The sequence below is a fragment of the Pezoporus wallicus genome, unplaced genomic scaffold (genome assembly GCF_028554395.1).
Source record: "Pezoporus wallicus isolate ANWC-B61680 ecotype Strahan unplaced genomic scaffold, APGP_CSIRO_Pwel_v1 contig_6944, whole genome shotgun sequence".
Lineage (NCBI taxonomy): Eukaryota > Metazoa > Chordata > Aves > Psittaciformes > Psittacidae > Pezoporus > Pezoporus wallicus.
In genome coordinates this window covers 877,496-891,235 of record NW_026636656.1, presented here as the reverse complement: position 1 = coordinate 891,235, position 13,740 = coordinate 877,496, and the positions used below count along the sequence as shown (strand labels likewise).

Sequence of the window (13,740 nt, the reverse complement as noted above, 5' to 3'; positions counted from 1 at the left end):
GAAAAAGCTGCTTCAGCACAGCATTTTCCTATTTGAAATGCATTAACTTATCATCTCACATTAAAATACAAGGATTCATACTAAATCAAATATCTGCAGTTACTTTATGACTTTGGATCTTCAGCAAAAGATAATTAAGAAAGCAGGAAAAACAAGTGAGATCTTAAAAGTTCACTTTTTTCTACAGCTTTACCAGAGGGAAGTGCACTACTTAATTCTCAGTATTAAAAGGGATAATTATGATGTACAGCAGAAAATTAGTTCTTTTTTACTAGAACAGAATTAGCTGTCACAATAAATAAAACTGAACTAATTACTATCAGTATATTATTTTGCCAATGTCCCTAAGAACTGCAATGCATCATTTATTCTTACTGCAATGTTACAAGAGAAATAACCACAACATTTATCACACTGATTTGGTTAATTTACAGGGCTTAGAACTATGAGTAACAGAACAGAATTATACATTGTTTCATATCATAGAATCAGAATGGTTTGGGTTGGAAAGGACCTTAAGATCATCTAGTTCCAACCTCCTGCCACAGGCATATTATTGTATTTCTTATTCAGGAAATACAGAAGGTTTTTTTTTTATATTAAGCTATAAAACATATTCTGAAAGTTTTTTCACAGCTTTTTCTAAGGGACATAAATTTGAAAGAAAACTGTGAAAGCAAATCTACCATCAAATATGAAGTGCGTTTTTTTAAATGCAGTTTGCTGTCTTTTAAACTCACTGAAACCTTAAGTTTAGACAACAACATATGAGTAACTATCAGCAGGAGATATTAAAACTCTATCTACCATGTGTAAAAACCCTGCAAAAGAATTTTCATCAGAGTAACCATCTGCTTTTCACCTGTGTAGCTGCTGACAGGAATAACATCACATGCTGCATAAAACCATTTTGGCTGCCAAGCAAAATGTCTGTTTCTTGACAAATCTGGCTTAATCCTCTTCTATATCTCATGTCACAAACTCCTTTGCACACAGACCTTTCAAAAATGTTTTTCCACAGAACTACTAGGGTTCAGCAAGTTCTCCAATATATAGCACTAAGGTTCTTTTGATAGCTGTTAGCAATGCATAATACATGATATACATTACATTTACCTAAAAAAACCCAAACAACATAAAGGTTCTTTACAGAAAGGTAGTCACGAATAGTGCTAGCCTGATCAACTGTTTTCCACCTTTCATTGCATTTACACACAGACCTACCTTAATACCAGCAAAAAGCGCTAAACATGATTATGAAATTAAATAATTGGGAATAGCGTTTAACAAATGCATCCGTGCTTCACACAAGCTACAACTCCCTCTAGTGGAAATTTCAGGAATTACAAAAACTTGCTTTCCCACTGTTGTCCTAAATAATTGCACATGTATCTGTTAAGCGACAGGATTTATTTCACATGCTACTCATAATAATCAATTGTATATATTATATATTGCAGCATGTACCACAAGTCTGAAAGGACACGAAGATAAAAATAAAGCTTGTGAAAATAAAATATACCAAGAGAAACCCATACCTTTTTAAGAGCACAGACTTTTAAAACTTTTTCGTATTTTTCTTTCTCATATTCCTTGTCAAACAGTATATTACTTCTTACTGTACCAGAAAACACCCAAGGCTGCTGAGAAACATAGGCAATTCTTCCAGTAACATTTATCAAACCTTTGTCTTTAGGCAGCTCACCAAGCACAGCACTTAAGAGTGAAGACTGGAAAAGAGTAAAAAAGTAAAAAGCTTGCATTAAAGGCCTCACAGAGATTGAGCAGTGTTTATTGGTATGATGGCCTATTCCACCCTGTCACTCAAACTACTGCTAGCAGAAAAGCACCTGTACCCTTTACACACAGGCTAGAAGCAATACACAAAGTACTGTTTAACTCTGAACCATCTCCTTCCCACTCCCAGAAGGACATCTGCCTTTCTTGAATGCCAGTATCTTGAAGTGTGTTATTATACAGAGAAAAGAACCATATATTTTCAAGTTTCTAGTCATGTTTAACACTCATAAAACCACTACAGAATGGATTAAATATTAAGACTTACTTTTCCAGCTCCTACAGGACCAATCACAGCCAGTAATTCCCCTCGTCTGACAGTAAAAGAAATTTGTTGAAGTGCTGGGCTTTCTAAATTCTATGGATTTGAGAAAAAGTTAGGTTTTCTCAGTAATGAAATACACACCATCAAAACAATCTTTATAAAACAATGCACACAAATCACTACAAATTAGCAACCTGTATGCCCACCATATTTTCAGGCATACATTCTGCCTCTTCAGTAATTCACACTTTCAAAAGACCCTGATCCTTCACTTCAAACAAGTAACGCAGATAAAACAGGGTTCAAGGAATAAGGCACACCAAGGCAGCAGAATCAGTGCTTTCTCAAAGCCCACACCTCCCTGCTGCAGCTCAGCACAAGGCTGGGGCAGCAGCCTCAGAAACAGGAGCTCTGTACTGGCCACCACACCGACATTCACAGCTCCAGAATGGCACATCTGGCTACACAAATGCTGGAAAAGAGGAGGGCTGAAATGCTTGTGGAGCCCTAGGAAAGCCAGGTCTGCGTCTGCTCTAGTCAAGGCTCTATCTGAAGTGAAAACAGTAAAATGCTGTTTGATTTACATAACTTCATCTTGTATATCATGGATTCTCAGGGACTTTTCATAGACAACATAGTGGGTTATTTGTGTGAATACGTACTACTTTAGGATTGTCTGTTTAACATTCCTTTTTTAGAACGCTTATCCTTTATGTTACACTACTGATAAGAGCTTATTTCCCAGCATATTTTGAACCTCTCCTATCAAGGTTGTAAAAATGCCTTTTTCTTGTGGGGAAAAAAGGATGCTCATGTCTTTAATAGCTAAGGGGCTGGTGCAGCTCCCTCTCATTAAAGCAAAACACCCTTCTAACAGGATACGCCTTTACATGCATCTTAGACCACACTAAGCATGACTGACAATAAAATGCAAACAGGAAAATGTATGCATTAAAAAAATAAGAAAATGAAGTAGCATTTCTATTGCTACAAATATTCCAAACAAACTCCAGTCTTAAGCTCCAAGAAAGGAGAGCACGGTGAAGAATATTCAGTGTACTTAACAGCTTGAAGACTGCTTAAAATCTCCAGCCACCTTTTACAGGTCAAGGCTGAAGAGGCCACCACCTAACCGCACATCAATGATGCTGCACGACTGAGTTCCAGAACTGCCAAAAAGGGAAGCTTGTAACTAATTTCAAATTATTTGGGAGAGACACAGGGAGAGTATCCACCCATACACATGATGGCTGGGAGAGCTGGGCTAGAACACGTGTCCACCTGCGCCAGGAGAGATACACAGTTAGGCAGCACCATGCCCCGAGCATGTCCCCCACCCACAGCTCCCACCTCACAGAAGCACCACAGGGTTCACAGATCAGAGTCACACTGAGAACCCAAACTTGTGCACATAGTGCAACTCTGCAGAACTACTTCTGCTGCTACTACTAACGTCCACAAGGTGGAATCAACGGGACTTTTTTCCTTTTCTCCACCCCCTTCCCAATCAGCATTTTACCATGAATCTGATTTCTCCCTCCAGAGTACACGGTTGAGGTGCCCAGCTAGTGCTAAGGTCAGGGAAACATTACCAACTTATGACAGCTGAGCGTTCTTGGAGTTTGGGTTTGCTGGTTTTTTTTCCAAAGCAAAGCTTGTAGGAAGAGAAAAACATCTCTTACTACATCAGTTAGTCTATATGGAAAAAGTAAATAAGCTTTCAGACACAAGTCTTTCTTAAGATCTCTTGAGGTTGTGTCTTTGTATTCATCAAAGTGCAAATATATTTTCTCTCATGCTCAGGTTTGTTTTGTTTTAAATATAGATCCTAAGAGCCCAAAAGCATTATAGAAATTTTCAACAAGTTTTTAAACTATTAGCCAAATATGAAAGTAGTATTGCAAGATGTCAAACATCCTATACAAAAGTAAAGCAAACACCTAAGGGGCACGGTATTTTTTGCAAAATAGCATTCCTTATAATTAAAGGCAATTTGTCCTGAATTCATCACACCTATTTTTAGACACTGAACTGAGGCACTTAAATTAGAGCACAAACTAATGTTCCACCTAAGTTATCTGACAGCTCATTACCACAAATGTCCCAGCTCCCCTGTGCCCTGTCAACTATCTGTGTCTTTCACTTCCCTTCTTCTGCCACTTGGTCATGGGACTCAAGTTACCAAAAATATATCATGTTAGAAGTGATTCATTTTCTATTGCATTATCCCTCTGAACTGGTTCACCACAGGACCGCAAATGCATTAACACCAGCACAAGGGAGGGGACAGATACAGAGTGTGAGGACAGGACACAAGAATGATCCCCTGAGGGACAGCAACTCCTTAGGTGAGCCTGGGCAGACCTTACATATCCTACAGACGAGAGAAAGAACAATTCATTCCATCTAAGCGATATAGAGATCGTTTGTTGCACAGAAGTCCTATACTGCTGAGGCTCCACATTTAAGTGACTAAAATTAGAAGGGATAAATTTGGCCTCTGTTCAAACGCTTTAAGTTTAAACCTGAAGTGGCTCAGCTGAGCAGACACTGTTCTGTAAACTTAAGGCACAGCAGTAAAAAAGCCCTACTGAAGAATCCCCAGTTCCATGCTGGTACCAGACTAGCCTGTGGGACTCAAGATAACACTTGTCTTACTAAAACATGAGTGTGACCATTAATTAATTGGTTTTCTTTATCTTTTGATAAACTGTAATACACCATGTTAGCTTGTTTTCCTAAAAATCTAGCTAATAATCCCTTTTTTTGCTTCCAGTGATTTTGGTTTCATGGGCTGTGTTTTGGGGAGTTATTTTTAGTCTCTCTTTTAGCACACAATCGTTAAAGTAAAAAAATTATCATGCAGCTGTACAGAGATCCAAGGAGTCTTGAGAAACCTTGCCAGGATAGCAAGCTAAGTCACTTACTTGACAAAGGATAGAGTATTTTTATTACTCCTTTCCTAACTCCTCTCTCTCTGAGCTCATCATCTTTTCGGTGAGAAACTCCATAATTACTTTGCATCACTGTAAGAGTATGTAGGAGAAACTTTCTGAGCAGGTCTTAATAGTTCTGGGAGAACTGTTCTCCCATGCACACAGCATTAAATACAAAATTAAAGTTACAGTAACAGTTTTGTGGGTGGTTTGCTGGTTTGGTGCTTTTAAAATCTAAAGGCAGCCAGTAATTCTAGTTGCACTGCCCTGCCTTATGCAATATAAACAAGTCTTGGAAAAAAATAAGGTGTTTTATGGGCATATTATGCAACCATTTCCTATAAATTGTTAACAGTGCTACCTGTGCTGGTTTGAGAAGAAAACAGAGACTAAGAGATACATTCCATTTTGCATTAGAATGTATTCACCATTAAGTTTAATACCAACTACTTTGTAAGAATTCGTTCATTGTCTCAAAGATTAATGTCGCAGAGACAACTCTTGAGAAAGTAAAGCTCAATAAGACAGCACTTCCTTTTTTTTTGTAGCCGAGTAGTAGTATTAGGTAGATTCTCAAGTTTTCACACTTTTTCTTCCTTGGGACACAGCACACGTATGGGAAGAAAGTATATAAAGGGCAATATGTGACATGTCTTATTTGCATTACATTTACATACAAAATTCATTTTTAGAGCTTCCAGTATTTGTTATGGAGACTCAAGCCTGTCTTGTGCAAGGATATGGGCGGCTCGTAAGACATAGAATGATTCATCACAAATTGCTGCTTACCATAGCAAATTGCAGTTTTAAAACAGAGACAACAGTCAACCTTTGCCTTTCGTACAGAAAAGGATATAGAACAGATTTATCAGCTCTTTTTCTAGCCATTTTGGTGGGTTTGGTGCATTTTAAGCAGAGAAAAATTTGTAGCTGAACAGTCTCAATTAAAATACACAGAGTAACAAACACATGCAGTCTAGTATCTAAAGCTTTCCATTCTAAGTAGTATAATATTGAACTGATTCAAGCCCAATGGACCGATCAATATTCATTTTACAGAAAAAAAAAACAAAAACCCACATGCTTAGGTCCACCTTACTGTGCTTAATTCCAAGTTAAGTACCTCAGTTACCATACAGCCCTATTAAGAGGTACTTTCACAAAGAAACACACAGATACTCATTCATATTCAGGAATAGCTAATTTGAAATCCACTTGGTAGTGTTTTCACTACTATTCTACACAGTTAGCTTAACACACTAAATAGATTCTCATATACAAAGGATGGAATAAAAAACATTAGCACACTACACATATACACAGACATAATGTTTTAGACTTTGGATGACTGCAGTGCCAATATGCTTCACATTTAGTAGAAGTAAATTTACCTTATCCCAATAGCAAGTCAAATCCTGAACATGAAGAATGACATTCTCATTATTATCGTGCAGTTGTGGTTTGAAGTGTGAGACCTCATCAAGTATCAGAAAGTTCTGCAATAAAAGAGAAACAGGAAAGAAAAAAAGAACAGAGAAAAGCCTATTGTGAGACTAAGGAAGGAAAGGGAACCTAAGCAGCATACAAACACTAAGGGAGCAGGGGAACCAACCACAAACTGATCAAGGAACTGCATTTCCGAAACAATGAACAACTCCTTCAACAGTGTACCTCTAACTAACTAACTGTCCCCTCCAAAAACCCCCAAAACTGTAATTTAGTAGCACTGAAGTATTACAGGACTTTAAAAACCACCCACTCAAGAAAACAGAATTCCTGAAGCAAATGGACCACAAGAACCCACCCTGTCTTCCCCTTGAAACACTGACAAATCTTAAAATTGCTTGATTCCATCTTTCCATGCAAGAAGTGAAAACTTCACTGCAACACCTTAGCATTCCACTGCTTTGATGGTAAAGGCTTATGTTGTTTCACTCAGAAGAAAATGAGGACATGCTAAGAAGCTGTTAACTGCCCTTATTAAGCATTCTCCAAGTGATAAGGTGGCTGCAGATCACCCAACTTCTCCTTTTAAAGTCCAGGGCATTAATAAAAAAAATTAAATTGCTTATGTCTGCATAACTGATTCATTGCACTCACTACTGTACTTCTGCATTATAGACCAGCCAGAGAACCTTTCCTTCAAGTTTCATGGCACGCACTTTTGTCCCACAGCCACAGTCCTGGCACACCTTTCCTGATGCCTCATTTATAAATAGCTCAAATACATTTAGAAAGGAAAGGGGTAAATTCTAAAGACTTTCAAGGGTAAGAGTTAACACAATTTTAAGACAAAACCAGAAAAATTATATCATGCTTTGAATCACAAAGACCTTAAACAGGCTCTAGCAGACAGCATTTTGAGAAAAGAAGGAAGATCTTGATCTTAGCAGCCAAGACTTAACAAGTTAACTAACTCAGCTTAGTTAAGAAATGAACTGAGCTAACAGCTTGCAGACATGAGATAGCTGCCAAAGTCCTACATTCAGTATCTAAGAGGAAGCAGAATCACAGAAGCAGAGAATAGCTTGGGTTCAAAGGGACCTTCAAAGGTCATCTAGTCCAATCCCCTGCAATGAGCAGGGATATCTTTTAACTATCTGTACACATGTTCCTCTTAACTTCAAAAATGTCTACAACGCCTTTTTGCAAGTGCACTTCTCTGCTACATTTCAGACAGCCCCAGAGTGCACGTCACGTTTTTGCACACACATATACAGCAACACATTCAGCTTTCAAAATAAGCTGTTTCATTAGAGATCCAATTGCAAAACTGAAGGCTGCTGCTGTCTGTGACATTAAAACAATGTTAGACTAAGACTGTCCAAATCGATAACCGTACCTTGATTCGTCGTATGCTAACCACTGCCTCAGATACTCTCTCAACAGCCGCAGGGAAGAACAGCGTTACTGTCAGTCTTACTGCGCCATACAGGGACACTGCAACAAATACACGACTTGCAGAGATAACATTGCCAAGTAGCACATACGCCATGAAAGTCATGAACACTGTAATTTTGCTTGCCACAAAGAAGGAGGCTAAGTTCAGTCCTCGAAGGTAGGAGCTTTTCATAATCATGGCAATCTCCTTCCTAAAAATGCAAAATACAAAGTCACATCAAACTTTCTCGTTAGAGTTGCCCTTAACAACTGGATGAGGGAAAACAATTCTCAGGATTTCACTTTCATATCCTTTCTCTTCCCATTGGACCCCCCAACTCACATGTAAAGAACTGTTAAGTATATTATATGGTAAATAACAAAGACAATTTAAAAGGCTTAGAAACCGAGTGGGGAAAATTATTACATTTAATATTTTAGTAGCTATAGAAAATAGTTATTTTTGGGAGACAGAAAACCAAAATACTCTTTTATTTTCTTCTGCTTTGGTCAAACCAGTAGTTAATTCATATTCTAATTTGCTTTGAATCTTTCTGGGTTGCATGTAAGAGCAAAGAGGAAAATCCTCTGTATAAAAGCCAAGCACCCACAAACTCTGGATTGTTTCAATATCAAAAACCAGTAGAGCTCAGACAAAAACTTTTAAGATCAACACATATGCAGGAGTTGAAAAAAAAGGGCAACTTCCACACAACCAAGAGTTTACCTACGACCCAGGTGTGGTCGTCATTTTCACACACTAACCTGTGTTACTCTACATAAAAATAATCTGCTATTATTCAGCTGCTGTTCCTCAAGCTGGATCACAGTATTTGCAATATTTCCTTTGATTTCAGTCTAAATCCTTTGTGATTTGGACCCTGCTCATGGCTTTTTTTTTTTTTCTTTCTCTAGGAATTCAGGTTCATAATTCAAGAAAAACTGATCTGCGAGGCCAATTGTTCTGCCAAACATTACCCTAAATGTGACTGAAGTACTGCACAGACACGAGTCTCTCTCCAGCAACTGAAAAGCTGCTGTGTATGTTCTCTATTTCCACTTCAGTTAAATTTCAGTTTCCAGTTCCAAATGACTCACCAAGTCCAACCCTCAAAAGGTTACTGCATTATCTACAATGTGGATGCCATCAGTCTGAACTTCTTATTAAGATAAGTCTTCCTTTATCAAGAGCACCATAACAACTTACTCCTTCCCCATGTGTCCTGACTACCCTGGATTTGGAGAAGGCTGAGGTTCTCAATGACTTCTTTGCCTCAGTCTTCACTAGCAAATGCTCTGACCACACCAGCCGAGTCTTGGAAGGCAGACGCAGAGATTGTGAGGATGAAGACCTTATGCCCACTGTAGGAGAGGATCTGGTTTGAGATAATCTTAAGAACCTGAACGTCCACAAGTCTATGGGACCTGATGAAGATTTATCTGCAGAAGGTGGCGAATGAAGTTGCTAAGCCGCTGTCCATCGTATTTGAAAAATCATGGCAGTCAGGTGAAGTTCCCAATGACTGGAAAAAGGGAAATATAACCCCCATTTTCTAGAAGGGGAAAATGAATGACCCAGGAATTACAGACCAGTCAGTCTCACCCCTGTGCCTAGCAAAATCTTGGAGCAGATTCTCCTGGAAGGCATGCTAAGGCACATGAAAAACAACAAGGGCTGCGTCAAAAGGAGCGTGACCAGCAGGTCAAAGGAGGGGATCCTACCCCTCTACTCTGCTCTTGTGAGACCTCACCTGGAGTATGGTGTGCAGTTCTGGTGTCCTCAACATAAAAAGGACATGGAACTGTTGGAACAAGTCCAGAGGAGGGCCACAAGGATGATCAGGGGATGGGAGCACCTCCCTTATGAAGACAGGCTGAGAAAGTTGGGGCTGTTCAGCCTGGAGAAGAGAAGGCTGCGTGGAGACCTCATAGCAGCCTTCCAGTATCTGAAGGGGGCCTATAGGGATGTTGGGGAGGGACTCTTCATTAGGGAATGTAGTGATAGGACAAGGGTTAACGGGTTATAACTTAAACAGGGGAAGTTTAGGTTGGATATAAGGAGGAAGTTCTTTACTGTGAGGGTGGTGAGGCACTGGAATGAGTTGCCGGAGGAAGTTGTGAATGCTCCATCCCTGGCAGTGTTCAAGGCCAGGCTGGAGAGAGCCTTGGGTGACATGGTTTAGTGTGAGGTACCCCTGCCCATGGCAGGGGGCTGGAACTAGATGATCTTAAGGTCCTTTCCAACCCTAACTATTCTATGATTCTATGACTTTATCTGCTTGAAATAATATCGAATACAAAATTCTGAAACAATTTCTAATTTCTCTTCCCAAATATTCTGGCAATTCTCAAGGAAATTCTTCATCACTTTTTATTACCTTCCACAGTAAGATTAGAAACTCAAGTTATGATGATACAATCTGAAGTAAATTTTCACTTAACAGAGAGAAGGATGCAAGATGCTCTACTGGAAAACTAGTTAAGCAACTTTCCCACTATACTTGCCAAATCGGCTGAACTGACAGACTTTCAGAGTTTCAAAGACATTTTTCAGTTTAAGGGCTCAGAGTCTCTGATCTCCAGAGTACAGTGAAAGAACACTTGTATGTAAACTATTTGAACTGGGTCTAATTCAATTACTTCAACAATCCCGGATGAAGCACTTTTACCACCCTCTAATAATCCTTAATAATCCTCTCTACTATCTGCAAATAATCAGCAAGTTCTTTGTGCTACTCTCCATAAAAATCAGATAAATTACAGGCTACCCACAGGCTATATATAATATACTACACGGTCTTAGGGCACAAACATGAAACCAGTATGGACAGCCACAGGAAAAAAAGAGCAATGGACGAGGCTCAGATGTCACCTGAGCAACTGTCAAGGGCCACTGCAAAATACTGGGCAATAAATCACCTGGCTGAATTGAAGACTTAACTACAGTTTTCTACAGCAAAGTTAAAGAAAAGAAAGAGGGCTCAGGATGTGTTTTGGAAGAGCTTCTTTCTCTCTGTCATTAAAAAGGAAGCCTCTAACCCTAACGATGCACTGAATTTGGAAATCTAAAGTTTAGTGATGTGAATATGTCCACTGAGGAAGCTTTCAATCAAGAAATATCCTCTCTGGCTTCACGCAAGACAGCAAAGCTTTCAATCAATCAAGAACATTCAATTAGCACATGATCCTAATATCTGAAGGAGGAAATGATTATGTGCATGGGAAGAAATGTCTCAGAAAACATTAGCAAGTTTGCAAGCCTGTACATAGATACAAAGGAAAAAAAAAATCCTTTACAAAAGCATAACAAATAAAAAATAATCAGAATCTACAGCAGGATAACAAACTTCTACTCATGCCAGACATAACATGAAGATTAAGTAGTTCAGGTGAATATTTCTCATCATTTATTCTTTAGCATTGAATGCTCTCATACTGTTAAGTAAAAGCACAAATACTGATTGAAAATGTAATTTAATGACTTAGTTTTCATCAGATACTGATGGACCTCAGAAATGAAATGTCTCAGGATACCAACTCAGCTGGCCTTGCCAGTTGAACAACTAGGAAATTTCTGAGCTGCTGTCTTTCTCCCCTCCACCTTCCCAGATGGCTCCAGCAATACTTCAAAACACAGAAAGAGAAGCAGACAGAGTACTACCTGCAGATGCTATCATATAGGACAGAAATATATTTCTGAGGAGGGAAATGTCTTGCCTCTTGGCTACCTGTTACTAGTTTACACAACTGGGGATGAAATTGTTTAATTACAACTACTACAGTTTATCAGTTGCTGGTTTTAAACACAGCCATAAAAGGAAGCATAAAACCACAATTTATAAATATCAGAGGTTTTTTTTCTTTTTCTGTCCCATCAGATTTATATTTTCATTACTTCACTCTAAAACTATAGAAAGTTCTAAAATAAAAACAAAAAAAAAAAGCCAAAGAAGTTCAAGTAAACTGCACTTTAAAGTACAAAATAAAACAATTATTGACATGTAAAAAAATGGAAACAGATATTGAACATATACCAAGCTGTATCTTTTCAGATTACCTTCTTAAACCATTCACAAGTTCTGCAAATGATTTTTCCCAAGCATACATCTTTATTATCTTCATGCCACTTATGACTTCATTCATGGTCCTAATTCTGACATCTGTTAAGGCAGCTGTCTTGCTCCTGTAAATAGCACAAAGTAAAAATTCTCAGATTCTCAAAAAAAGAGTATTTACAATGGCATAACATACTCATATTAATGAAGTTTCTGCTTTGACTTGTATAGAGGATTCATATGATTTTAATTGCACTGAAGGGTCTTCCTGAAAAAGTATCTTAAAGCTGACACACAGCAGAGAGACTTGGTTTATCTGCATTCCTGGTATCCCCTGTACTCAGGGAACTAAGTTGATTTAATGCTCAGTTATACGTCAGCTTGCACAAATACATGGTATTCTCTGAACTACGTATTTGTGTACAAAAAAAAAAAAAAACAACTCAAAAGAAAAAAAAAAAATTATAGAATTTAGGACTAAGCAAAAATCAGAGAATTACTTTTAAAAACTGTTTTGAAAAGCCAGAACAACAATCCTTCTCATAAGACTCTTTTGATGTTGTTAAAGAAACTTGGCCTGTGTGTGTGTCTTTTTCAGATTAACTCAAAAGCAAAGATTACTTAGTACATGAGCTATAATTTAGGAGAGCTAATCTAGATATGGCTTTAACAAATTAATATTATTTAAGCATTAATTGCAATTATCACTAAAGTAAATAATCTATTTTAGTTCCACATTATGTTTGCACTGATGAACAAATGGGAAGAAAATATACAATTAAATAATAAAGTCACAGTTTTAATTAGGAAAAAGCATTGGAAGTTAGACACCACATAATGACTGTACAAACCATGCTAACAAAGCCTATTACAATTCTGAATTCACTCAGGTAGATAAATTTACTTCACACATAGTGAGCTAAGGTAGGCCTTATTTTGATAAAACACACCTTCCCCTGCTGGATTTCTTATTTTTGTATATAGCAACGAAAGTTAAGATTCAGAAATCATACTTAAAATAAAAATAAATTAATAAACTTTTAAAAAGCTCTTCAGAAGGGGTGAGCTGGGTTTTGTCAGCTTAACCTGCCTGCTCGTCAGATTTCTCTGGAAGAAACAGCAATATTTAAAACACTTAAGTAGAAAGAATTTCAGGCACCTGCTCAACATTTACGAAAAACAACTTCTCAACACCAGCATTCATAAACGTTGGGATGACTGAAGCAGGGTATTTATGCAAGAAGAAATATTTATACAAGAAACCTAACAAAAGCAATGTAGAAACTTGGCCCTAATACAATCAAGATTTCTTATTAAGACTGAGGAAGACAGCTTTGCCTGCACCAACTGTACTGAGATGAACAAGATTATCTTTGCTAAATCCTCCTTCCCTTTTTTCAAAAAGGGACAGCAATAAGAAACTGCTCAAAGACTGAGAGAGCTCATTCTTTCCTCCCCATACACTCACCGTCACAGCAAAAGGCAAAACTTAACATATGTTGTTCACACTTCTGCAAGTGTCTGAGAAGTTCCATTTATGACACTCATAACCATTCTGAATTAAGCAAGTTGCAGAATATTTTTGCTTTTATGAGGCATATTTGGTCAGTTTTAATCAAGTCTGTCACAATTAAAATGGCTTTAAATGAGAATATAACAGTTGCATGGCTAAGCAGTGAAAGGACTGAGTTCTTGTGAATAAATATATATACAGTGGTCTTCAGTCCAATAATTGAACTATTTCTCAAATAATGTATTAGGTCATGTATTTTGTAAAATTCCTAGCACCTCTGCAGGTAAAAGCAAC

General features: G+C 37.9%; 1 protein-coding gene across 7 annotated transcripts in view; it reads right to left on the bottom strand.

Moving 5' to 3' along the window:
* Positions 1 to 13,740, bottom strand: part of ABCC4 (ATP binding cassette subfamily C member 4) — a 152,807-nt gene that overhangs the window by 114,810 nt on the left and 24,257 nt on the right. For all 7 annotated transcript variants that reach the window (XR_008971182.1, XM_057401135.1, XM_057401139.1 and 4 more), the window contains 5 exons: positions 11,936 to 12,061; positions 7,841 to 8,090; positions 6,390 to 6,494; positions 2,066 to 2,155; positions 1,539 to 1,730 (listed from right to left, as the gene is read on the bottom strand). Coding sequence is in view for 6 of the 7 variants with exons in the window: in XM_057401135.1 (XP_057257118.1) it covers positions 1,539 to 1,730; positions 2,066 to 2,155; positions 6,390 to 6,494; positions 7,841 to 8,090; positions 11,936 to 12,061 (763 nt within the window). In the remaining variant the exon portion in view is untranslated. The remainder of the gene's footprint in view (positions 1 to 1,538; positions 1,731 to 2,065; positions 2,156 to 6,389; positions 6,495 to 7,840; positions 8,091 to 11,935; positions 12,062 to 13,740) is intronic.